Source organism: Rattus rattus, chromosome 16 (genome assembly GCF_011064425.1).
Source record: "Rattus rattus isolate New Zealand chromosome 16, Rrattus_CSIRO_v1, whole genome shotgun sequence".
Classification (NCBI taxonomy): Eukaryota; Metazoa; Chordata; class Mammalia; order Rodentia; family Muridae; genus Rattus; species Rattus rattus.
In genome coordinates, this window is record NC_046169.1 from 7,820,232 (window position 1) to 7,846,647 (window position 26,416).

At 40.8% G+C, this 26,416-nt stretch overlaps 1 protein-coding gene across 1 annotated transcript in view; it reads right to left on the reverse strand.

The window, feature by feature from the left end:
* Positions 1 to 353: 353 nt before the first annotated feature.
* The window catches only part of LOC116885386 (cytochrome P450 3A2-like), a 45,732-nt gene continuing 19,669 nt past the window's right edge, over positions 354 to 26,416 (reverse strand). The window contains exons 8-13 of the mRNA XM_032886666.1: positions 24,468 to 24,595; positions 9,767 to 9,830; positions 7,488 to 7,648; positions 5,475 to 5,701; positions 3,144 to 3,306; positions 354 to 449 (exon numbers count right to left, since the gene is read on the reverse strand). Coding sequence (XP_032742557.1) covers positions 354 to 449; positions 3,144 to 3,306; positions 5,475 to 5,701; positions 7,488 to 7,648; positions 9,767 to 9,830; positions 24,468 to 24,595 — 839 coding nt within the window. The remainder of the gene's footprint in view (positions 450 to 3,143; positions 3,307 to 5,474; positions 5,702 to 7,487; positions 7,649 to 9,766; positions 9,831 to 24,467; positions 24,596 to 26,416) is intronic.

Genomic DNA, 26,416 nt, shown 5'->3' on the forward strand with positions numbered 1-26,416 from the left:
AGTTCACCTTTACATCAAAATATTATTGATCAAATTACAGAGACATGGTTACTATCAAAAGAGCTCAAAGGAAATTAACAGAGACCACCAGATGTGGATGGAGATGGTCCCATGAGAATCAGCAAATGTGAATTTCCTGTCCTGTCACAGACTTGCCAACTCCTTTTTATTATGTGGTACTTTGTATAGACACTTAGAAAGATCCATAAATGTACTGAATCTTTAACCATGTATCAACAGCAGTCAATTAAGTCCCAGTTTTATCTGGAATTCATACATGAAGTAAATTAAAAGGTTCAATGTTCTTAGACACTGCCTTTGTGAAGATCCCAATAAAATTCCTTGAGGGAAAGTCAGGCTCCAGTTATGACTGCATCCCGTGGCAGAACCTTTAAAACAATGGGTTTTTCTGGTTCAAGAATTGCTTGTCTACTCAATTTCAGAGGTATCTGCAATAGGGGAAGAAAAATATTGAGAAGCAATGAGTGAACCAACAAGAACCCTGAATTAAAGTAAAAAAATAAATAAATAAAAAGTGTTGGGCTAGAGAGACGGCTCAGAGGTTAACAGCACTGACTGCTCTTCCAGAGTTCCTAAGATCAATTCCCAGCAACCGCACAATGAATCACAATTATCTGTAGTGAGATCTGATGCCCTCTTCTTGTGTGTCTGAAGGCAGTGACAGTGTAGTCATACATATAAAATAAATAAATCCTAAAAATGTGTTGGGGAAAATAATGCTTTGCACAACCAAAAAACTACATTTATTATCATGTATTGTGACATTACTTCTCTCTTATTCTAAAAGCTTTGTCAGTTAGATGTTGAGAGCTTGCATCTAAATGTTCATTATTTAAAATGGTGATTGAAAATCAATTGTATTCAGGACTTGAGACAAACTCTTGCTGATTTATACTACTTGTGTTCTATGCTGTTGTAGAGTAAAACATGTTTAATATTTTTAATCTTATTCTTAGTTTTTATGTCATATTATTTTTTAACTCATGAAAAATTATTTTTAGTTTTTGAAAGTTGCAAGATAACCATGAGAAGAAACATTTCAACTCTCTTAACAATCCCCAACTCCCACATCATATCTCACCACTACACTTCAAGATATTCAGGGCAAGTCTTTTTGAGTACAGATAGTTTGCTTGCTTTTCTAGCATCTATTCTTGGCTTCCAAGGATTTGAAGAATGGGAAACTCTAATTATACAGGATTTTCCAATAGTGATTCAGCCTCATGCTCTTCAGTGATGAACAAGGAAATACTCCAGTGAAGAAATCTTCTAGTTGCAGGAAAAGAAATAGGAACAAAGCTGTCATGGAGACAGAGAATTGTCAAATTTAAAATGATTATACTTTGAAAGAGCGTCTGCTTCATGCCAGATGTGCCATTTCTCTCAAAGTAGAACCATGTTTTATCTGTCTAAATCTTTGTACATAATTTAAATGCTTTAGTGAAAAAGTACTACATTAAGTAAAGGTGTGTGTAGATAAAGCTATACAACGTCCTGTAGGAACAGATCAAAGATTAAATACATCTGTCTCTCAGTCCAAAAATAATATTATACAGAAGCCACACTCTAAATACACCAATCCTACACTATTTACCCATCCCTTTACATGAAACAAGAACAGGTTATTCAGGAAAATGCAATGTAAATGCTTTTTCAAAATGTCTTATTTTACTCTTTTATAATTTTCAGTACTTTACACATGATTTTGATGGAGGTATACAAAAAGATATACAGTATTTACATACATGGTACTGTTAATTTGTAATTGATGCTTTTATGAACAAAAATTATAACTATAGGCCATGCTTTCAAACATTTATGAAAGGTTTTCAATGTGAAAACTCTTCTCACATTTGGAGTTGGTGAAAGGAATAATACAAGGTGATATACAAAATAGAAGGGATATACTTGAATACAGAGAGAAGAAATATAACTGGAGGTTTTAAAGACACATAAGTTGTGAAAATAGGCTGTATCAGCCAAAATTGAAACATGAGTATGAGGTAGAATAAGAAGGAATAAAGATACCTAGTTTATGGAAATATGACAAATACCTATTTTCTAGAGCAGAGCTCCTAAGAAATGAGCTGGAATTTTACCGAGAATGTTCCATAAGGTTGAAATTTATCTTACCATGCAACTTTTAAAAGACTTATATTTTATGTATAGGAGTGTTTGCCTGCACATTGCATACATGCAACAAGTGGGAAGTCTCAAGAGAAGTCAAAGTGGGCCAGAAGAGACCCTGGAACTAGACTTACAAATGGTTGTGACCCACCGTGTGGTTACTGAAAAATATACTCAACTCCTTTTAAAGGGCAACAAGTGTTTTTAGGAACTGTTTCATCTCATGAGTCCAAGCAAAGGCCTTTTAAAATAGTAATTCTTAACTTGGATGACATGGGAAACCAGAAATGAGCTTTTAAAGCCAAACTCTGGGTAAGTTGTATTGTAATTTCAAAAAACACTAGGAATCTTGAGTTTAGGGTTTCTTTTTGAGACACATAGCCCATGGTGGCTTCAAATTCACTAAATGGCCAAGGATTTCTTGAAATTATGATCCCCAACACTCTAACTCCTGACTACAGGGATTATAGATATATACCTTCACAGCCTGTTCATGTAGTTCTGGGAATGAGAACCAGAGATTGGAACATGATAGGCAAGCATTTTGCCAACTAAGAAACCTCTCAGACACCATGTATGAGTTTTAAAGCTGTTCTGTAATTCTAATCTACATGAACAGTTTGAAAAGACTATGAGAAATGGCCTTCCAGGTGCTCTGAAAGAAGAGTGGAACATGCAACAAACATTGAAAATATGATCATTGCACCTCTGGATGTCAAATGACATACCAGTCTCCAATGGACTTGACTTGAATATCAAACTCAATGAAATGAAACCTGTCACACTGGACTACACTGATTCTTCATAGTACTAAGCTCTATTCTATACAAACAGAGAACAAAAGACTCCTTAGTTAATACCTACATACAAATAACTCATTTGGACAAAAACAAATTATTATACCTCAAACATACATTATCATGTTTATACACAGAATGTTTGGTTGGAAAATTTCTACCATAGAACAATATTTGTAGAGATAATTTTTCCCTCACCTGTGTTTCTTTACAAGGATGGAAGGAGAAGTTTTGCAGAACTTTAGTGACAGCAAGTTTCATACTCATGAGAGCAAATCTCATGCCAAGGCAGTTCCTATGTCCATTTCCAAAGGGCATATATACATAATGACCAATTCTACCCTTGTTCTCCTTGCTGAACCTGGAGACATAACAATAGAAGACAGGAGGATAAAAGCTTAAGAGTAACACATGCAAAGTAGCCTTTTAACATCTAACCAGCACTCATAGGGAGTTTGGGAATGGTTCACTGAACTTCTGCTTGCAGGTATTTGGCCCTGAGAATTTTACACTAAAGGTCCTTTTCATTCCCCTTATCTTATAAGAGTCTCCATATGCGTGGGATAAGATAAATGCTATTTTTTAAAAAATGCATCCTTGTGAACTCACACAGAAGTATAATAGTTTTGTTATGAGGTAGGGGAAACCAATCATTGTCTGATGGAATGGAGGGCTAATTCAATGGGTGAAATTAATGCCTAGCACTGAAAATCTAGTCAAAAACCCATGGCTGCAGACATCATAGATGAGAATTTAGTGCTCTTGTTCTGCTAAATGGACATGGTACCAAAATGCCTTCTAAATATTTATCTTTACACACAAAAATTAGTGCTGATATCGGCCTCCATCAGAATAGCTTAAGTTTGAAGTGGGATATAGTGAACATAGAAAGTCGTTGCTGATTATATTGCTGAGAAGTGGTGGTGGAATTCTCAATACCTCCAAAGTTCAGGAAACATCATTGAATAAAGGGCAGGAAAAAGGTAAGCGCCAGGGCATGAAATGTGTGCTGTGACATATTATCTTCTATCCATGTCATGCTCATTGCACTCATGAGCTCACAGCATCTGTGGATGCCTACTACAAGACTAAACACATCATAATTCCATCATAGGAGGGAAGCGGAACCCAGAAGTTACCACCTCACTCAAGAGCTATTTTCAATAAATGCTTGGTGGACAAGGGAGTTGTTCTTCAATGGTGCAGCCACTGGTAACTTCTCCAGTATCTAGCTTCTACACATATGCCTCTGCAAGCAGCCCTAAGTAAACTCAAAAGTCGCAAAAAACAAAACAAAACAAAACACATGAAAACAAGAGGGAGACTGGTTGAAGGTAAAAAGGGACTCCACATGAATAGGAGGGAGAAGAGACAAGGCAATGCGAGCAAAAAATGCCCAGAATCCATTATCCACTCATGTGATTGTAGAAAAGTAAAAAGGAACTAGAAAGCAAATACATCTTTAAACAATCAAAATACATTTTGGATGACGCTATTTGGGCTATCTGCCTTTCTCTGTACCAATACCATACAGTTTTTATCACTATTGCTCTGTAACACTGCTTGAGTTCAGGGATGGTGATTCCCCTGGAAGTCCTTTTATTGTTGAGGATAGTTTTAGCTATCCTGGGATTTTTGTAATTCCAGATGAATTTGCAAATTGTTCTGTCTAACTCTATGAAGAATTGGATTGAAATTTTGATGGGGATTGCATTGAATCTGTAGATCGCTTTTGGTAAAATGTCCATTTTTACTATATTAATCCTGCCAATCCATAAGCATGGGAGATATTTTCACGTTCTGAGATCTTATTCAAATTCTTTCTTCAGAAGCTTGAAGTTCTTTTCTTTTTTTTTTTTTTCCGAGCTGGGGACCGAACCCAGGGCCTTGCGGTTGCTAGAAAAACGCTCTACCACTGAGCCAAATCCCCAACCCCTTGAAGTTCTTATCATACAGAACTTTCACTTGCTTGGTTAAAGTCACACTGAGGTACTTTATATTATTGGGACTATTATGAAAGGTGTCGTTTCCCTAATTTCTTTCTCAGCTTGTTTCTCTTTTGTGTAGAAAAAGACTACTGATTTTTTGAATTAATTTTATACCCAGCCACTTTGTTGAAGGTGTTTATCAGGTTTAGTAGTTCTCTGGTGGAACTTTTGGGATCACTTAAATATACTATCATATCATCTGCAAATATTTTGATTTCTTCCCTTCCAATCTGTATCCCTTTGATCTTCATTTTTTGTGTGATTGCTAGTTCCAACTCTGAAAAGCACATTACATTTCCAAGACTACAGTGGGTCATTAATTACTTAAAGAAGAATGAGGAAAGCATTCTGCATTTAATTGGTCTTAATTTCTTCCCCTCTCATTTCCCCTCTCCTATCACTTCTTCTATCTCTCTGCCATTCTCCTCACAGAATGTAAATGAACGCAAAATCATATTATATCATCTTCCTATAAGAGACATCATAGCATACACAGGCCTGCATGGTGCAGAGTGGGTTCCTGATTCTAGGGTTCTGGTACCTCTCCGGACGAAATTCCTCAGGCTCTGGCCAGTGCTGTGGGTCATGTTGAAGAGCATACAATGGAATCATCACCATTGACCCTTTGGGGATAAACACACCATCAAGTTCTATATCTTTTTTACACATTCTGTGAAGTCTACCAGTAACTGGATAAAGTCTGAGGGTTTCATTAAACACCATATCCAAGTACTCCATTTCCATCACAATATCATAGGTGGGAGAGGCCTGGGAAAAAAGAAAAATGATTTGTGCTGAGATTTTAGATTATCTTTCAACTGTGTCTAGTGTTGAATACTCAGTAGGCTCAAAGTTAAGCTCAGCAGCTCAAAAGACCTTAGTTATACTTGCAATAAATTTTAAAGGGTTTTTTTAAAATATTTTTTATTTTATATATGTAGATGTTTTATTTATATATGTTTATGTATACTATATGAGTAGAATGACCACAGAAGCCAAAAAAGCTCCCAGATTTACTGAACTAGAGTTAACGCAGTGGGACCTGTGAATTTCATGCTCAGATTCAAATATGGATGGATCTTATCAAAGAGTAGCCAGTGCTCTTAACCATCGTGGCATCTATCAAGCTTCTTAGAAAGTAGAATGACTATGACTTGGTGCCTGGAAGATGCTCATTTAGGGAAGGATCTACCATGTAAGCCTGAGCATGCGAGTTCACATACAAATCATTAATAAAGCCAGACACAGTGGCATCCATTATAATCCCAGTAGCAGGTAGACTGAGACAGGAGGTGCCTGGTACTCATTGGCTAGACAACTTAATCCAATAGATAAGGTCCATGTTTGGTAAAAGAGCCTGTATCATAAAACATGGTGTAGAGAAATTTAGAAATATACACAATGTAGGTCTATGACCTATACACACTCACACACACAAACACACACACGCACACACACATGTGCACCAATTTACATACATCCATAGACACACACACAAATACACAGAAGAGAGACAGAGACAGAGACAGAGACACAGAGAGAGTTGAGTTTGGCTCATGATTTAGATACTAAGGCTCACACTTTGGCTTCTTCTATAAATATTCATAGAGAGGGGGAAACATGGCAGAGGAATGAGTCAACCCACAAAGCTTAATCAAAGACAAGGTTAGCCCCTCTCTGTGCACAGCTGGAAAACAGCAGAACTAGAAGTATTCTTGAACTATGCAGAAATATGTATGATAAGGGCGTATTTTTAATCTCACACAGGTTGGTGAAACTTGGTCCTCTTCTGGTCCTGGATAACAGAAACACAAGGTCAAGCCCATTGTCTGAACAACTTTCCATTGCCATGACAGAATTTATTGTCTATTTCTCCTTCTGTGGCCCTTTTATGATAATTATTAAACTTCACTGGGAAAATTAGTGATTGTGTCCTGGTTTAAAATTATCAAGGGCTGCTGGGATATTTCAGTAAACAAAGACACCTGCCCCAGAGCCTACAGACCTGATTTGGACCTTGAAAACTCATGTAGTAAAAAGAAAACAAATTCCTTCAAGTTTTCCTTTGAAATCCACACACATGCTGCAGCACACATGCCCACATATGTATCTAAACTCATACACATTCATAAGTAGGAACATACATATGTATACTTGTACATACATGCATACATACATACATACATAAATACAAATAGGTAAAAACATTTTTCCTGCATTTGAAAAGTAGCTGAGTGGTGTGAATTCTAAAACTTATGCTCACTCACAGATATATTTACAAACACACACATTCCAAGAAAATTATTTATACTCCCCACACAGAACATACACACACTAACCCTCACTAACACACTATCTTGTCTTTCTCTCATTTCTCTCATATCTGTCTCTCTCTTTGTCTCTGTCCCTCTGTCTCTCTCTGTCTCTCTCTGTCTCTCCCTCTCACAGGCACGCACACACACACACACACACATACACATACACAAAATACTATGGGTGACAAGAATGTGTCTTTGTTGAGACTTCTCTTTTACCTCCTACACATTCTTCTCACCTTATTGGGCAGAGCACGATCAATCTCCTCCTGCAGTTTCTTCTGGACATCAGGGTGAGTGGCCAGGGAATACAAGACAAAAGAAAGTGTGCTACTGGTAGTGTCATAGCCACCAAAAGTAAAGATAATTGACTGGGCTATGATCTCTATGTCAGACAGGGCTGGAAATGAGAAAACATTTCAGGTAAGTCATGACATGATGGACCATTACAGAGGAGATAAGGACAAAATCAAATGAGCCCTCATTTTCTAGAGAGACTATTAAGATGTCATTCAGTCACTCTTAGACAATCATCACTGTGACAGATTTGTGACACATCCAGGAAAGGAGAATGCTTAAGGCAGGTTGTCCCAATGTTTCTGCTGTTCCTCATCATCCCAGTGGGCAGCTTCAAGACATACATTTTATGTTCTTAAAATTTATTTTTCGTTATAAGTATATCTGTAATCTTGTGGAAAGGTTGTGCCATGTGGGGAGGGTGCTATGTGTGTGTGGATGGCGCCCATGAAGGCCAGAAGATGGCACTGGAGGCCATAAAGATAGAGTTACAGAATGTTAGGATTGTGTTGTTGGTAAATTCTTTCTTACAATTAGTGTAAGCCCTTACTACTAAACTGAAACTGGTCTGTAAATCCACAATCAGTGACTATTTTTAAAGTTAACATTTATTTTAGTGATCAAAAATGAAACAGAGATGCATTCAGTCCCCAGAACGTTATACACCAGACATGGTTATGTTTGTGTTCTGGGTTACACTGGAAGATTGACTGGAGAGAAGAGAGCCAGTGATGGAGGAATTTGGCTTCTGAGCAGCAAGGAAATCAGCCCCTCTAGGACTGATGCTGAGAGCTTCCTAGAAGCTCTTTTTTTTTACACAAAAGTCAAGTTTAGTAAGACAATTTCCACATACAAAACCTCCTATCTGATAGTGGGCTTGTATTGAAAGACATAAGCAATTGTCAGCTATAGGATACTGCCTGGTTTGCCAGATATGCCTCTACACTAAGTTATACAGACTCTTGGAGTACTTAGAAAGAACATCATTAAATCTCAGAGATCACTGACAGAAAGCTATCTCAAAACTGAAGTGCCATTACTCCCAGATTCATGCCAAATACAATTTTTCGGCTAAAACATTGCCTCATAGTCTCAGGAATTAAAGGTCATTCTCAGACACATCTTGAATGTGGCTCAGCCTAGGCTAAATGGACCCTCAGGAAAAAGGAGGAGGAGGTATAGAAGAATTTGAAGTTAGCTGCTCACATGGTGGAGTTTCAAGTAAGCAAACAGGAGTGGACTCAAAACACAGAGGACTTGGTGACTTTAAACAGTAAACTTTGGGACCAAAAAGATCACACTGCTGCATATATGCAAATGAGTATATGGGAAATAGTTGAATAGGTAAGAATGCAAAGCTCCATTTCCTTGTCTCAAGGAAATAGACAGGGAGGGATTTAACAAGATATGACATGCATTCATCTGTTATCTGTACACACACCTAGCATGTGCACATGTGCACATACTCCTGCACGTGCATGTACTACACAAAGAACAGAAAAACCTTAAAGTGTTTTTTATGGTTTTTCAAAACAGGATTTTTCTGTGTTTCGCTGCCTGTCCTGGCATCTATGATGTAGACCAGGCAGCCCTTGAACAAACAGAGATCCACCTACCTCTGCCTCCCAAGTGCTAGGATTAAAGGCATGGTCCAGCACTGCCCAGCTATGAGTGATTTTTAAGTACAAGAAAGAATGAAAAGAACAAGTAAATTTGAACAAAAATGTTTTTCCCATAAGTTACTTAAACATCATACAAATGAAAAGTAAATCTTTACCATGGATTATGGTAGAAAAGAACACGTCCACTAGGGTTTCCCAGAGAGCTTCTGCACCACTTGGGTGCATGTCCCCTGACTGGTTGTTTAGACATAGATGTCTAAGCAGAGCTCTGAGACTGTGCTGGGAAAGACACAAATAGCACCTGTGCTCATGCAGGTAAGGCGGAGGCTATTGGAGAGGTCCATTATGACCATGCTTTATGTTAAGAGCAAACTTTTGCCCATGTACATCCAGGAATTACAAGCTGATTATAGCCACTTCTGTTTTTCAGCAATTTCACAGAGGTATCCCTCTATTGACAAACCCCCTATGAGACCCACTCACCTCCTCAACAGCAGTACCCCTCTACCTAGAAAAGCCTGTGTATATATTTCCTGAACAGCCCACCCACTCCTCTAGAGCTGCCTTGTACACAGACTGGGAAGGGTTTCCTTGCTTACCTTTATGAGACTCAGAGGAATTATTGTGAGCATTCATCATCAGCTGAAAAAAATCCACTTGGTACTGGAAGCAGAAAGAAAAATTGCAAAAACAGAAGGTCAAGGAACAGGGCAGAAGTGGATCAAGAGTGCAAAACCATAATTCTCTCATTAGTGAGAACATGGTTCCCTTAAGCTCAAAACTGTGGATAAGATTTCGTGAGTCATCAAGGAACAAAAGCAAATGTGGATGAACTAGGAAGAATTAGCTTCCCCATCAAGCACAGTTACAAACAATTACAATACATACAATCTTAAACAATCACTTTTATTCTTTGATAATGATTTTGAAGGCAAGGAAAACAATATTTCCTTTTTAATAATTTGTATTTGTTATTGGAGAGTTACATACATGTATAAAATCAAATATTGTCATCTCCCCCCACTGTTTCCTCCATACAATTCCTTCTATATCGACTCTAACATTTCTTCCTCACCACTCCATGCCCTGTTCTTAATCAAGCACTGTCTTAGAGTTTTTTTTCCCCTTTGGACATTGCCTTTCTTTCTTTCTTTCTTTCTTTTTTATTAACTTGAGTATTTCTTATATACATTTCGAATATTATTCCCTTTCCTGGTTTCCGGGCAAACATCCCCCTCCCCCCTCCCCTTTCTTATGGGTGTTTCCCTCCCCACCCTCCCCCCAACAGTCTGGTTCACTGGGGGTTCAGTCTTAGCAGGACCCAGGGCTTCCCCTTTCACTGGTGCTCTTACTAGGATATTCATTGCTACCTATGAGGTCAGAGTCCAGGGTCAGTCCATGTATAGTCTTTAGGTAGTGGCTTAGTCCCTGGAAACTCTGGTTGCTTGGTATTGTTGTACATATGGGGTCTCGAGCCCCTTCAAGCTCTTCCAGTTCTTTCTCTGATTCCTTCAACGGGGGTCCTATTCTCAGTTCAGTGGTTTGCTGCTGGCATTCTCCTCTGTATTTGCTATATTCTGACTGTGTCTCTCAGGATCGATCTACATCCGGCTCCTGTCGGCCTGCACTTCTTTGCTTCATCCATCTTGTCTAATTGGGTGGCTGTATATGTATGGGCCACATGTGGGGCAGGCTCTGAATGGGTGTTCCTTCAGTCTCTGTTTTATTCTTTACCTCTCTATTCCCTGCCAAGGGTATTCTTGTTCCCCTTTTAAAGAAGGAGTGCAACATTCACATTTTGATCATCCGTCTTGAGTTTCATTTGTTCTAGGCATCTAGGGTAATTCAAGCATTTGGGCTAATAGCCACTTATCAATGAGTGCATACCATTTGTGTCTTTCTGTGATTGGGTTAGCTCACTCAGGATGATATTTTCCAGTTCCAACCATTTGCCTACGAATTTCATAAAGTCATTGTTTTTGATAGCTGAGTAATATTCCGTTGTGTAGATGTAGGTTGGGAGACCTTTAATGACTGCTTCTATTTCCTTAGGAGTTATGGGGTTGTTTAACTGGTTTATCTGTTCCTGATTTAACTTCGGTACCTGGTATCTGTCTAGGAAATTGTCCATTTCCTGCAGATTTTTAAGTTTTGTTGAATATAGGCTTTTATAGTAAGATCTGATGATTTTTTGAATTTCCTCTGAATCTGTAGTTATGTCTCCCTTTTCATTTCTGATTTTGTTAATTTGGACACACTCTCTGTGTCCTCTCGTTAGTCTGGCTAAGGGTTTATCTATCTTGTTGATTTTCTCAAAGAACCAACTTTTGGTTCTGTTGATTCTTTTTTTCTGTTGATTCTTTCTATGGTCCTTTTGTTTCTACTTGGTTGATTTCAGCTCTGAGTTTGATTATTTCCTGCCTTCTACTCCTCCTGGGTGTATTTGCTTTTTTTGTTCTAGAGCTTTTAGGTGTGCTGTCAAGCTGCTGACATATGCTCTTTCCTGTTTCTTTCTGCAGGCACTCAGCGCTATGAGTTTTCCTCTTAGCACAGCTTTCGTTGTGTCCCATAAGTTTCGGTATGTTGTACCTTCATTTTCATTAAATTCTAAAAAGTCTTTAATTTCTTTCTTTATTTCTTCCTTGACCAGGTTATCATTGAGTAGAGCATTGTTCAATTTCCCCGTATATGTGGGCATTCTTCCCTTATTGTTATTGAAGACCTGTTTTAGGCCGTGGTGGTCCGATAGCACGCATGGGATTATTTCTATCTTTCTGTACCTGTTGAGGCCCATTTTTTCACCAATTATATGGTCAATTTTGGAGAAAGTACCATGAGGAGCTGAGAAGAAGGTATATCCTTTTGCTTTAGGATAGAATGTTCTATAAATATCCGTTAAGTCCATTTGGCTCATGACTTCTCTTAGTCTGTCTACGTCTCTGTTTAATTTCTGTTTCCATGATCTGTCCATTGATGAGAGTGGGGTGTTGAAATCTCCTACTATTATTGTGTGAGGTTCAATGTGTGTTTTGAGCTTTAGTAAGGTTTCTTTTATGTATGTAGGTGCCCTTGTATTTGGGGCATAGATATTTAGGATTGAGAGTTCATCTTGGTGGATTTTTCCTTTGATGAATATGAAGTGTCCTTCCTTATCTTTTTTGATGACTTTTAGTTGAAAATTGATTTTATTTGATATTAGAATGGCTACTCCAGCTTGCTTTTCCGACCATTTGCTTGGAAAGTTGTTTTCCAGCCTTTCACTATGAGGTAGTGTCTGTCTTTGTCTCTGAGGTGTGTTTCCTGTAGGCAGCAGAATGCAGGGTCCTCGTTGCATATCCAGTTTGTTAATCTATGTCTTTTTATTGGGGAGTTGAGGCCATTGATGTTGAGAGATATTAAGGAATAGTGATTATTGCTTCCTGTTATATTCATATTTGGATATGAGGTTATGTTTGTGTGCTTTTCTTCTCTTTGTTTTGTTGCCAAGATGATTAGTTTCTTGCCTCTTCTAGGGTATAGCTTGCCTCCTTATGTTGGGCTTTACCAATTATTATCCTTTGTAGTGCTGGATTTGTAGAAAGATATTGTGTAAATTTGGTTTTGTCATGGAATATCTTGGTTTCTCCATCTATGTTAATTGAGAGTTTTGCAGGATACAGTAACCTGGGCTGGCATTTGTGTTCTCTTAGGGTCTGTATGTCATCTGTCCAGGATCTTCTGGCTTTCATAGTTTCTGGCGAGAAGTCTGGTGTGATTCTGATAGGTCTGCCTTTATATGTTACTTGACCTTTTTCCCTTACTGCTTTTAATATTCTTTCGTTATTTTGTGCGTTTGGTGTTTTGAATATGATATGACGGGAGGTGTTTCTTTTCTGGTCCAATCTATTTGGAGTTCTGTAGGCTTCATGTATGCCTATGGGTATCTCTTTTTTTAGGTTAGGGAAGTTTTCTTCTATGATTTTGTTGAAGATATTTACTGGTCCTTTGAGCTGGGAGTCTTCATTCTCTTCTATACCTATTATCCTTAGGTTTGATCTTCTCATTGAGTTCTGGATTTCCTGTATGTTTTGGACAAGTAGCTTTTTCCACTTTACATTATCTTTGACAGTTGAGTCAATGATTTCTATGGAATCTTCTGCTCCTGAGATTCTCTCTTCCATCTCTTGTATTCTGTTGGTGAAACTCGTATCTATAGCTCCTTGTCTCTTCTTTTGGTTTTCTATATCCAGGGTTGTTTCCATGTGTTCTTTTTTGATTTTTCTATTTCCATTTTTAATTCCTTCAACTGTTTGATTGTGTTTTCCTGGAATTCTTTCAGGGATTTTTGCGATTCCTCTCTGTAGGCTTCTACTTGTTTATTAATGTTTTCCTGTGTTTCTCTAAGGGAGTTCTTCACGTCTTTCTTGAAGTCCTCCAGCATCATGATCAAATATGATTTTGAAAGTAGATCTTGCTTTTCTGGTGTCTTTGGATATTCTGTGTTTGCTTTGGTGGGAGAATTAGGCTCCGATGATGCCATGTAGTCTTGGTTTCTGTTGCTTGGGTTCCTGCACTTGCCTCTCGCCATCCTATTATCTCTAGTGTTACTTTGTTTTGCTATTTCTGACAGTGGCTAGACTGTCCTATAAGCCTGTGTGTCAGGAGTGCTGTAGACCTGTTTTACTGTTTTCTTTCAGCCAGTTATGAGAACAGAGTGTTCTGCTTTCGGGCGTGTAGTTTTTCCTATCTATAGGTCTGTTCCTGTGGGCCTGTGTCTGGAGATCACCAGGCAGGTCACTTGCAGCAGAAAAGTTGTTCTTACCTGTGGTTCCGAGGCTCAAGTTTGCTCGTGGGGTGCTGCCTCCGAGCTCTCCGAGGCGGCAGCAACCAGGAAGATATGTGCCGCCCTTTCCGGGAGCTTCCGTGCACCAGGGTTCCAGATGGCGTTTGGTGTTTTCCTCTGGCATCAGAGATGTGTGCAGAGTGCAGTCTCTTCTGGTTTCCCAGGCGTGTCTGCCTCTCTGTAGGTTTAGCTCTCCCTCCCACGGGATTTGGGTGCAGAGAACTGTTTATCCGGTCTGTCCCTTCAGGTTCCGGTGGTGTCTCAGGCGCAGGGGTCCTGCCGCTCCTGGGCCCTCCCCCACGGGAACCCAGAGGCCGTATACAGTTTCCTCTTGGGCCAGGGATGTGGGCAGGGGTGGGCAGTGTTGGTGGTCTCTTCCACTCTGCAGCCTCAGGAGTGCCCACCTGACCAGGCGGTGAGGTCTCTCTCCCACGGGGTCTGGGAGCAGAGAGCTGCTGCGGGCCGGGATCCGAGGGTTTGGGACTCCCGGTAAACACCGGAAGTGCCCGGTCCTAGAGGAATTTTGCCTCTGTGTGTCCTGAGTTCACCAGGCAGGTCTCTTGCAGCAGAAAAGTTGGTCTTGCCTGTGGTCCTGAGGCTCAAGTTTCCTCATGGGGTGCTGCCTACAAGCTGTCCACGGTGGCAACAACCAGGAAGATCTCTGTCTTAGAGTTTTATTGCTATGTCAGATACCATGACCAATGTAAGTTTTATAAAGGACAACATGGAATCGGGGCTGGCTTACACGTTCAAAGTTTCAGTCCATTATCATTATGGAGGGAGCATGGCAATAACCATGCATGCATAGTACAGAAGGAGCTGAGTTCTACATCTTCACACAGTGGAAGCCAGGAGGTGACTTAACATCCTCAGAGAGGTAGGAGGAAGATCTCCAAGCCAACCCCCATAGTGACACACTTCCTCCAACAGGGCCACACCTTCTAATAGTGCCACTCCCTGTGCCAAGCATATGCAAACCATCATATCCACTGGCAGGCCTCCACAGGCTTGTTTAAACACATGAGTCTATGGAGGCCATACCTAAACAGCATAATTAAAAAGTACATTTAGCTCATCTTCCAAAATCCTATAGTCTGTAGCAATATCAACAAAGTTAAAAGACTAAAGTACAAAGTCTCTTCCAAGATCCATCTAATCACTTAACTATAATCCCCAAATTAAGATAGGCAAACAGCTGGGCAAATGCCAAACTCTGCCATCTCCATTTCTGATGTCAAAGTGGCCTTCAGATCTTCAATGTTTTTTTTCATTTTTGTTGACTACAAATTCATTTCTCCTCAGCTGGATCCACTCCCTGTCAGCAGCTTCCCTCAGCAAAAGGCGGGTGACTCTGCCATCTTTACCATCTTCTGTCTCGAAGGCAGCTTCAATGTTACAGCATGTTTTGATGTCTTGGATCCACACTGATCCTCCAAAGGGCTGGCTTAACTTCTCGAGATCTGTGCTTCATAGCAGTTTAACTTCACATTGATCCACACTACACTGCTGTTGTTGTCCATGGTGATCGTTCCATTGTACTCCAATGCACAGGGGTCTTCCATTGCATCTAGGCTTTACCAATAGCCTCTACTATATTCTCTTCATGGTGCCAAGACTTGACTTCTTTGCCTGACTCCTTCAGTCTTGGGCCATCAATTGCAACTGAGGGTGTACCTTCTCCAAATGACCTTCCATGGTTTCTCACAGTGCCCACCATCAGCTGCTCTTCATGACTGTAGGGAGCCGACAACTGGAGGTTCCACTGAGATCAGAGAAGAGAGGATTACTGACGGGACGTCCCAGAAGCCCAGCCGGCATAGGAGAAGGGACGTATTGGGTGAGTGAATAGTGAATAGCGAAAAGGAAAATTTTCGCGCCATGGGAACTGCAAGTTCTACTTCACAACTAGCGGATCAGACAGTTGCTTTGCTCGAGCATCAGAGAATCGGTGTAAAGGAAAAAACAGTTGAAGAATTTATTAAAACCTTAGAAAAAACTAGTCCTTGGCTTGTTCATTTAGGAGGACTTAATATTCCTGACTGGAAACAGGTTATGAGAGATTTGCAAAGAACGCTGCGGAGATATGGCCCCGAGAACATTCCTGCTGCCACGCTTTCTTTGTAGAGATTGGTCAAGGATGCTCTCTTGAAAATAAGGGGACAGATGTCAGAGATAGAAAGAACATTTGGAGCAGCACAAGATGATGCCTCTCGTAGGTCCTTACCAACCTCTGATTCAGATCAGAATTCTAGCTCAGAGGGGAAGAAAGGAGAGACATCAGAAGAGGAAATAGAGGTGCCTAAGAGGAAGATTAATAAGAACAGGGCCACTGAAAGATCAGGATCTCATCCCCCTAGTGTAAATCCCTTCTTTAAAGGAGAGGGAGCTACTGCTCCTCCTGCCTATGAACCCTATGCTTCCTTGGAGTGGTGGTGTGAAAACCAGGCTACAAGGAGAGGGGTAATTTTCCCTGAGCCTCCCCTTGGACAGGGGGTGGCATTTCCTATTGTTGAGGTCCCGGATCCCAGCAATGCGGATCAATCTATCAGACAGTATGCTCCTCTGAATTTTAAGGAGTTGAGAAACCTGAAAGAGGCAGTCTCTGCTTATGGTCCCCTTGCTACCTTTATTTCTGCCATTTTTGAGTCCTATGTTGCATCCACTCTGACTCCTGGAGATTGGCAACAATTATGTAGGGCAGTATTGAGTGGGGGAGACTTTCTATTATGGAGGGGAGAATTTCGAGAACAATGTGTGCAACTAGCTAGACTTAATGCGCAAGCAGTATTCCCCCAGCGGAATCTAGAAATGTTGACAGGAACAGGACAGTATGTGGCCCTTCCAGCCCAGATTCAATATGATCCTGCTGTCTATGCTCAAATTTCCACAGCGGCAGTTAGAGCTTGGAAGGCCCTGCCCAATAAGGCAGCCGGAGAACAATTGTTGAAGGTAGTACAAGGACCCTTGGAACCTTTCCAGGAATTTGTGGATTGATTATTACAGTTGACTGGAAGGCTGTTTGGAGATATTGATACTGCTATGCCTTTAGTGAAACAATTGGCATATGAGAATTCTAATAAATGGTGCAAGGAGGTTATTAGATCTCATAAGAATAAGAGTTCGAGCGACTATATTACATTGTGTAAAGAAATAGATGGGAATTATGTGATGGGACAGGTCATGGCTGTGGCCATGCGGAAGGGACATGGAGGAACCAGGACTTGTTTCAGGTATGGACAACCTGGACATTTTAAAAGAGAGTGCCCTCAGAACAAAAGATAGGAGGCCCTGGATTATGCCCTCGGTGCCATAAAGGCTATCACTGGGGAAATGAGTGTAGATCTAACCAAGATGTTGAGGGACAACCTTTAAACCTTCTGGGAAACAGGAGATGGTCCCACTCCAGGGCCCACAAGCCAGAGTGTACGGAGCCATGAAAACTCCTGTGGTAGAACATACCCCAACACAGTTTATCCCTCAAACCAATCCCTTTTTGTCAAGGACCTGGTCAGAGGGACCCCAGGAACTGCAGGACTGGATCTCTGTTCCTCTGCCAGAGCAGTGTTAACCCCTCAAATGGGCCCTCAGGCACTTGGGACTGGGGTACATGGGCCTCTGCCCTCTGGGAGTATAGGCCTTTTACTAGGCCGCAGCAGTGCCCTGATGAGACGAATATGAATCTTTCCTGTAGTGATTGATTCCGATTTTACTGGAGAAATTAAAATTATTGTTTCTGTAGAAAAAGGAGTTGTAGTTATTCCTCAAGGGGATAGGATAGCTCATTAGTCCCTTTGCCCCGGTTTCTTACTGATAATCCTGTGTTTAAATCTGCCCGTGGTAATCAGGGCTTTGGGTCCACTGGGCCCGGAGCATTTTGCGTGTCCTCCTTAGAGAAGCATCCCACACTCACTCTATGGGTTGAAGGAAAGCCCCTGCATGGGCTCCTAGATACCGGAGCTGATACAACTGTAATAGCTAAAGCTTTCTGGCCAAAGTCCTGGTCGCTAGAAATATCTTACTCCACCGTATAATGAGCGGGGACAGCTACAGCTTCTCTAAAAAGTAGCAAGATTCTTAAATGGAGAGACGAGGAAGGACATGAGGGATGGTTTCAGCCTTTTGTTTTAGAGCAAATACCTACCAATTTGTGGGGATGAGATGTGCTCAATGATATGGGGGCTGTGCTGACAACTCAGCCTGTACGAAATGTGATGAGGAAACAAGGCAAACCTTGTAGTGTAAGCAATAAAACAGACTTGGGAAATTTATCCTAAGGGTCACTGTTAATAAGCCTCCGAATGTTAAACCTTTGCCCATCACCTGGAAGTCTAATGATCCGGTGTGGATTCCACAGTGGCCCCTATCCAGGAAAAATTGGAGGCAGCTCATCAATTAGCACAGGAACAATTAGAAGCTGGTCATATTGTTCCTTCCACTTCCCCTTGGAATACACCTATTTTTGTGATTAAGAAAAAGTCTGGGAAGTGGAGATTATTACAAGATTTAAGTGAAATCAATAAAATTATGATACCTATGGGACCTACTCAGCCTGGTCTCCCTATTCCTGTGGCTATACCTAAAAATTGGCATATGATAGTTATTGATTTAAAGGATTGTTTCTTTACTATTCCACTAGATCCTAAAGACTATGAGAGATTTGCCTTTAGCATTTCTTCCATAAATTTACAAGAGCCTTCTCATCGCTATCATTGGGTCGTGTTACCTCAGGGGATGGCCAACAGTCCTACCATATGTCAGGTGTATGTAGCCTCTGCCCTAAAGCCTTTAAGGCACAAATATCCACAGATTTATATCGTCCATTTTATGGATGATATCTTGATAGCAGCTCCAGATGAAAAGGAGTTGCTGACAGCATATGCTGACTTACAAGAAAATTTGGCTGCTACAGGGTTAGTGATTGCCCCTGAAAAGGTCCAAAAGGACTTCCCATATCAATATTTAGGACATGAATTATTACGAATAGGAATTCACCCACAAAAACTTAAAATTAGATTGGATACATTGAGGACCTTAAATGACTTTCAAAACTTATTAGGGGATGTAAATTGGCTCCAACCGACGTTAAAATTAACCACAGGACAGTTGAAGCCATTGTTTGATATTTTAAAAGGCGATTCCTCTCCAAATTCAACTAGACAATTAACTCCAGAAGCTCGTGAATGTTTAAATTTAGTACAACGGGCTTTGGAAGAGGCTCACCTTAATTATATTGATTATCCTAGGCCTCTTTTATTTTTGATTTTAGTATCTGCCTATTCCCCTACAGGACTTTTTTTTGGCAATATGGACCTTTAACGTGGGTTTATTTACAAGCTTCACCTGCAAAAATAGTGATGGTTTATCCTCAGGCCATTGCTCAGTTACTGTTTAAGGCTCAAAGAATTAGCTTATAGACGTTTGGTAAAGAACCAGATCTTATTATTACTCCCTATACCAAAGAACTGCTACAACATTTAGCCCAGGGACTTACAGATTGGGCTATTTTAATGTGCACAATTGTTAGTCGATTTGATAACCATTATCCTGATAGTAAGATTTGTCAATTTTTCAAAATGCATCCGGTAATTTTTCCACGAATTATTGTTAGTTCTCCTTTACAAAAGGCTCGTTTAGTATTTACTGATGGTTCCGCCAATTGTAGTGCTGCGGTAGTGTCTGGAGGGAAGGTAGAGGTTATAAAAATTCCTAATAGTTCTGCACAGCTAGCAGAATTGAAAGCCTTACAATTAGCTTTGGTTATGTTCCCTGATGAACCTTGCAACATATACACTGATAGTGTATATGTGTCTCAGATTGTTTCACCCCTTGAGACTGCTCCCTTCGTTGCTCCTGTTTCATCCATTTGTTCCTGCATATTACAAGTACAGGCTTTGCTGTGGCAGTGTCAGGAACCGATTTTTGTGGGCCATATAAGAGGTCATTCCATGTTACCTGGCCCCTTAGCACAAGGCAATGAATTGGCCGACTCTTATACTTGATCTTCATGTTGCTATGTGTTAATGAATAGTACTGCCTATGATAAAGCTTTACAAATGCAAAGAAAATTTCATCTTAATGCTAGTTCTTTGAGGTTTCACAATGGAGTAACTAAAGAACAAGCAGCTCAAATAGTCAGTCAATGTCCCCAGTGTGCCCCATTTATTTCCTCTCCCAAATTGGGAATTAACCCAAGAGGGTTACAACCTAATGATATTTGGCAAATGGATGTTCCCCATATTTCTTCCTTTGGGAAGCTACGGTTTGTCCATGTGTCTATTGATACCTATTCTGCCTGCTCTTTGCCTCTGCTCATAGTGGAGAGAAAATTAAAGATGTTAAAAGTCACTGCTTACAGGCCTTTGCCTTTATGGGAGTCCCATGACAATTAAAAACTGATAATGGTCCAGCATATACTAGTGGGCCTTTTAAGAAATTTGGTGAGCATTATGATATTGTACATAAGACTGGCATTCCTTATAATCCTCAAGGACAAGCCTTAGTAGAAAGAGCTCATTTGACACTTAAGAAATACCTTGAAAAAATTAAAACAGGGGACCAGAATTCCCCACCTGCTAAACTTGCTTTTATTACCTATATTTTACATTTTTTAATAGATAAGAATTTTTAGTAGATTAAGTTTTAGTAGATAAGAATAATTGTTCAGCAGCAGATAGACATTGGAAAGGAAAAAGACATAAGGAAGGTCTGGTCCATTGGAAAGATTTGACCTCAGGATTATGGAAGGGACCTGACCCTGTCTTAGTTAGGGTTAGGGGTTCTGCTTGTGTTTTTCCTAGAGATGCTGGAGCACCCATTTGGATTCCTGAACGTTGTGTTTGTCCTGTCTCCACTGAATCCAGTACCGATGGAGATCGTGATCCTGATACCAGTGGGAACAAGGAGCACACTTCAGTCAGCAGTGATGTCCACCAATAGGACGCGAGAAAAAGCAGCTGTCCTGCCTGCTGACACCAAGATTCAGCTCTCCTGGTTCGGGTCTCTGGAGTCATTCCTGTGCCCTTAGAGCAAGAAGGAGGATTCCCCCTCATCTTTTGTCATCACAGAGATTTTGGCATTGCTGCAGTCAGTGTTACCATTGCGTGTGTCCTGTCCCAGTGTGGACTACGCTCAGACCCTCTGTGCACTGCTGCTTGCTGGAGAAGACTGGACTCCAGCCGTTACCCTTGCCTCCCCCTCATTCCCCTGGCGACTCTTGCTGCCTTAACTGGTGTTGTCATTTTGCAGTCTGTAGATTCACAGGAATGCCATCTGCGTGAAGCTGCTGTGGACTGGGGAACTCTGCCCTGGTTCTGCAGATCTCAGACATGGTTTCATTGCCTGCTGGTTGTTCCAGAGAAGAATGGCCGATCCTGAACTGTCCTGGGAAAGACCTTGGCATTTTCCCTGCTATTGTAGCAGCCATTATTGCTGCAGCCATTGTGTGTGCAGTGTCTGGAGTTACCCTCCCTCAATCTATTGTTAGGCAAGCACAGTGGGTGAACTTTCTGGAGTAGTTGCTAACAATAGGGAATTCTAAATTTTACTACAGGAGCGGCTTGATGACAGCCCTTGGTGGTATGGCCTTAGCAGCTGAGGAGAACCAGAGAGACAACGAACAAGATGAGGTGCCCACTACATATTGGGAGAGGCTCGATTTCCACAATCTCTTATATTAATGCCATCTGTCCTCTATTCTTTCACCTCTAGGCTTGAGTAAGAGGAATAAAAAGATGACCCAATGTAGCTATCCTCAGTGACGGGCAACTTCCTCTGACCCTTGACCAATCTAAGACATGGAGCCTTGAGGGCGACAGTTGATCCTATGACAGATAAGACTGGGGTTGAGAGGTCGATCCTAAGACAGAGGTGGCTATACCCCGTTTAAACATACGGGCCGGTCAAATGCTCCTCTGCCTAATTTCTCCCCCCAAAAAACACACACGTATAGCCCAGAACAGTGTGTTACAGCATAAGTCATTCCTAGTCATTGGGGTGCAGTCCTAACTGCATGAATGGCTCGCCATGGCCGAGCTGGGCACTCTGTGAGGCATGTCTGATCTCTCTCAGACCACTACTTCCATCTAATGGTCTTTTATAAAAGAAAAACGGGGGAGATGTAGGGAGCCGTATTGGATTTGGGCCTGGCCGCTTTGTGACTGTATGGCCACAGTTAAGATGACTGCCATAAAGTCTTGAGATTGTTGGACAAAAGCCTCTCCCATGAATTTACAGCACAGGAAGAAAATCGCGGAATGCTTTCAGCTCGCCTGATGCATGTAGAACCGACACACCTGGGACACACCTGGGCGGAGATCAATTCGCTCCTGCCTTTTGCTTTCTCAGTCTTTGTTTAAGATTTAGGCTGGTCTTCCTGGATATTTCCCTAATTAATTCAGGTCTCAAAGTCAGTCTTTTGTTACCGAAGTCAGGAGCCAGGTAGTCATGATCCAGGGTTTCCCACTGTGCTTCCCAGATATTTGCTACCTTGGGAACTTGGGTATATAAGTGGTGAATAAAGCTACAGGACTCTCTCTCTCTCTCTCTTCCTCTCCTGGCTTGACATGAATAACCTGTGTGTGTGTGTGTGTGTTTCTTTAATCCCACAGGCTTTCGCCCAATTCTCAGTACCGTGTTGGTGCAGGCGCCGACACATGACCACTTCATGCCTTCAAAGTTAGTACTACCTGGTTGACTCTTACACATTACCAAGTCCACATTACCAAGGTACAACCTTGGTATCTCTGGAATATAGCTCTCAATAAACACTTTCTAGAAGATTTCACCTCAGTGATGATGATCTCTTTCTTAGCTCCAGATAACTGGTATCAATTATCCCAGTTGTCTCCCCTCTCCTCTTGATTATAAAGCCAGAGACACATGGCTGAAGCTGCTGAGTTCTTTTGCTTGAAGGAGCTGGAACATGCCCCCCTTGTTCTGTTACATTTCTAACTCCTTCACTGCCTAAAAGTTTGGCTGTCCTGCATCTTGCTCTGTAGATTGATATTGAATATAAAGATCTCTATGCCTGTGTCCTGGAATTAAATGTATTTTTTAGTTGCCTGGAGCTAACTTAACTGGGTGGAATCTTGCCCCAAGGTCATTACTCACTTGATTTAATTTAATATTCTGAACACAGGATTCAGCTCCATTTCACTTCCGAGGGTCCCTTTAATACTGGAACCATACATTTGGTATTTTTTCTTTCTTAACTTCACTTTTCGCATTAAACTGCTCTTCATGTGACTTAACCAGAGAACAAAATCTATGATGGGTAGTTCTGAGACTTCATTCCTCAGTGAAATTAATCTGAGTATTTTTACCTTAGCCTCAGGCAAACTTTTCAAACAAGGGCAAAAAACAACCACATTCTTCACTAAATATCACAATAGCAGTCTTTACGACAGGTACCTAAATCCTTCTCCTCTGAATCCTCTTGGACCAGGCCTGCACAATTTAAATCACTCTCAGTAACAAAGACTCCCACATTTCTACTACAATACCCCACTAAGCCCCATTTAAAGCATTCCACTTTTTTCCAAATCCAAAGTCCCTATATCCATGTTCTTCTAAACAAAAGCATGGTCAGGCCTATCACAGAAATACCCCATTCCCAGTACCAGCTTCTATTTTACTTAGGGTTTTATTGCTGAGAACAGACACCATGACCAATGTAAGTTTTATAAAAGACAACATTTAATTGGAGCTGGCTTAAAGGTTCAGATTTTCAGCCCATTATTGGCAAGGCGGAAGCATGGCTGCATCCATGGTTCAGGAGGAGCTACATGTTCACTCAAAGGAAGCCAGGAACTGACTGAACATCCTCAGGAAGCTAGGAGAAGGTCTCAAAGCCTATTCCCAACAGTGACACACTTTCTTCAACAAAGTCATACCTTCTAATAATGCCCCTCCCTGGGCCAACCATATACAAACACTCACACCCACTAAATCCAACTAGTGATGTACATACATGCATGGCTGTGGGGCCATCAACTGCCACATGGGAAAAATAACAGTGTCCATGCTCTCCCTCTACTGCTGTCAACTCCCAGTTGTTCCTCAGCAAAAGTCAGAGCTTAGAGATATCCTGTGCCATCCATGCTAGAGTTTTGACAGTCTTGATCATGTTCAGGTCTTATACCATGTCAATTATTTTTTCATTCCTTATGCAGGATATTGTAGTTTTCATTCCCATTGATAAGAATTAATTCCTGGCTTATTATCAATCATTTTTGAAAAGTCCAACTTCTCCCCCAGAAAATCTATTCTTTCTCTGTATTTAAATCTAGCCTTTCTACCTGCCATTAACACACAGCTCAAATATTCACAGGCCAACGTGTTATAAAACTGTGACCCTCTCTTTTTTTTTTCCCGGAGCCGGGGACCGAACCCAGGGCCTTGTGCTTGCTAGGCAAGTGCTCTACCACTGAGTCAAATCCCCAGCCCCAACTGTGACCCTCTCATGAAGCCATATTTATTACCTTCTGCTTAGAATCCAGGTTGGATTCCTTCATACTGTACAAAAAGTTTTTGAAAAATGCTATTGAATCCTTTGGGAACACGGAGATATTTAACATATCATATATTGGATTGAGGAATGGAAACAGTTCTGGAAAAGAAAACAGATAAGTTTTCATCAAAATGCAAGTTTTGTTTAAATAAATCATAAAGCGATCCCAAGAATAAGTCACCAAAGTTCCAAAAGAAGCCATCTTTCCATGATCTTGCTCACACCGAGTCAGCACAATACTGCTGCTTCCATACTTTGGAGTAGCCAAAGCTGCAACCTGATGCTTAAGTTTAGCTCAGTGGCTCTCCTTCATATGGAATCACAAAGAAAATACAAAAGATGGCTCAACTGCTAAAGATTTCTGCAGAAGCAACCTGAGTTTGATCCCTGGATCCCACTCTCTGAAGGAAAAGTTGTACTCTGATCTACACAGGCCACACAAAAGCCAAATCATACAGGCATAAAAAGAACAGGCAAGGCTACACAGAGAAATCCTGTCTGAAAAAACCCAACCTCAAAGACAGATAAACAAAAAGCAGGAAGATAGAAAAATCACATATTTTCCCTCACTTGCAGATTCTACCCTATATGAGTAACCATGTTAAAAGGTCTGAGGGTAGGTATCATCTAATACTGAGAAAGAGGCACATAGGATAATATTAAATGGTTAGAATGGAATATAGTCATAGGGACACATGAGCTGTGAATGGAAATAAAATTGATAGGAAAAGTATTAAAACCCTAAATGACACACCATGGTCAATTTTACCCAGAATATCTATAAAAAACAGTTAACACTCCTAGAAGAGCCAGTTTTAATTCCCAGTATCGAAGTGGCTGTGCTCAACCACCTGCAACTCCAGTTCAAAGAGAATCAAGGTCCCTTTATGGTCTACTTATGCACTTAATGCATGCAAGCAAAACACCCATACACAGAAAGTAAAAATAAACATAAAAATGATAAAGCCATTAAACTATGCATTTGAAGAACTATCCAGGCAGTGGCCATGCATTCCTTTAATCCCCACACTCAGAGGCAGGTTGTCTAGTTGAGTTCAAGTACAGCCTAATCTTCAGAGTGAGTTCCAAGCTACTGAATGATAGACAGAAAAAAACCTGATCCTAAAAATAAAGAGAGGTCAGGGGAGGAGATAAAGAGAACAAAGGAGATGGGGAGTGAGAGGGAGAGGAAGAAGATACAAAAGCAGATATTAAAACATCAAAGTCTTGCATTTTTGGCAGACATTTACATGTACAGTAGGTACAGCTTCTGTAGATAATGTGTACTCAGTCACTTAATATGTTAAAAAGTCACTTACTTTTTAACTCAGCAATGCTGATTCTGAATATAACATAAAAACAAATATTTAACCTTATATATGAAGGATCATAGCAGAGAAATTCATGGCAAACATGTAAGCCTAACATCAATTACCATCAACAGGGAGTATAATTTGCTCATAGACAAAGGACATAGTGACACTTGCTGCATTCAATGTTGTGCTAAATGAAAGAGGCCTGTCACACAGACCACATAGTCTATGATCCCATGGACATCAAATGCCCAAAAGACACAGATGCAGAGGAAATGATTTGGTGGTTTCTTAGGTCAAGGCTGCTTTAAATTTGCAACATGACTAAAGCATGATTGACATATAGTAATGAGCCAGGTAAGCCTTCAGTCATTGCTGAATAAGGGGATATTAAGTACTGTACCCGAAATGGAGCAACTATATTGAGCACCCCCATCCAGCAAGGCTCAAAGAGCATGATGAAAGAGGGTGTGCAAATAAAGTCAGAGGCAGGAATGGGGTGTGTGGAATACCATAGCCTAGACATGGCATGGTCCTCTCTCAGATCAAGCCAATGATATAGGTCAGCATCCTAGCAGGCATCATTGATTGAACTCAACTGGCTACA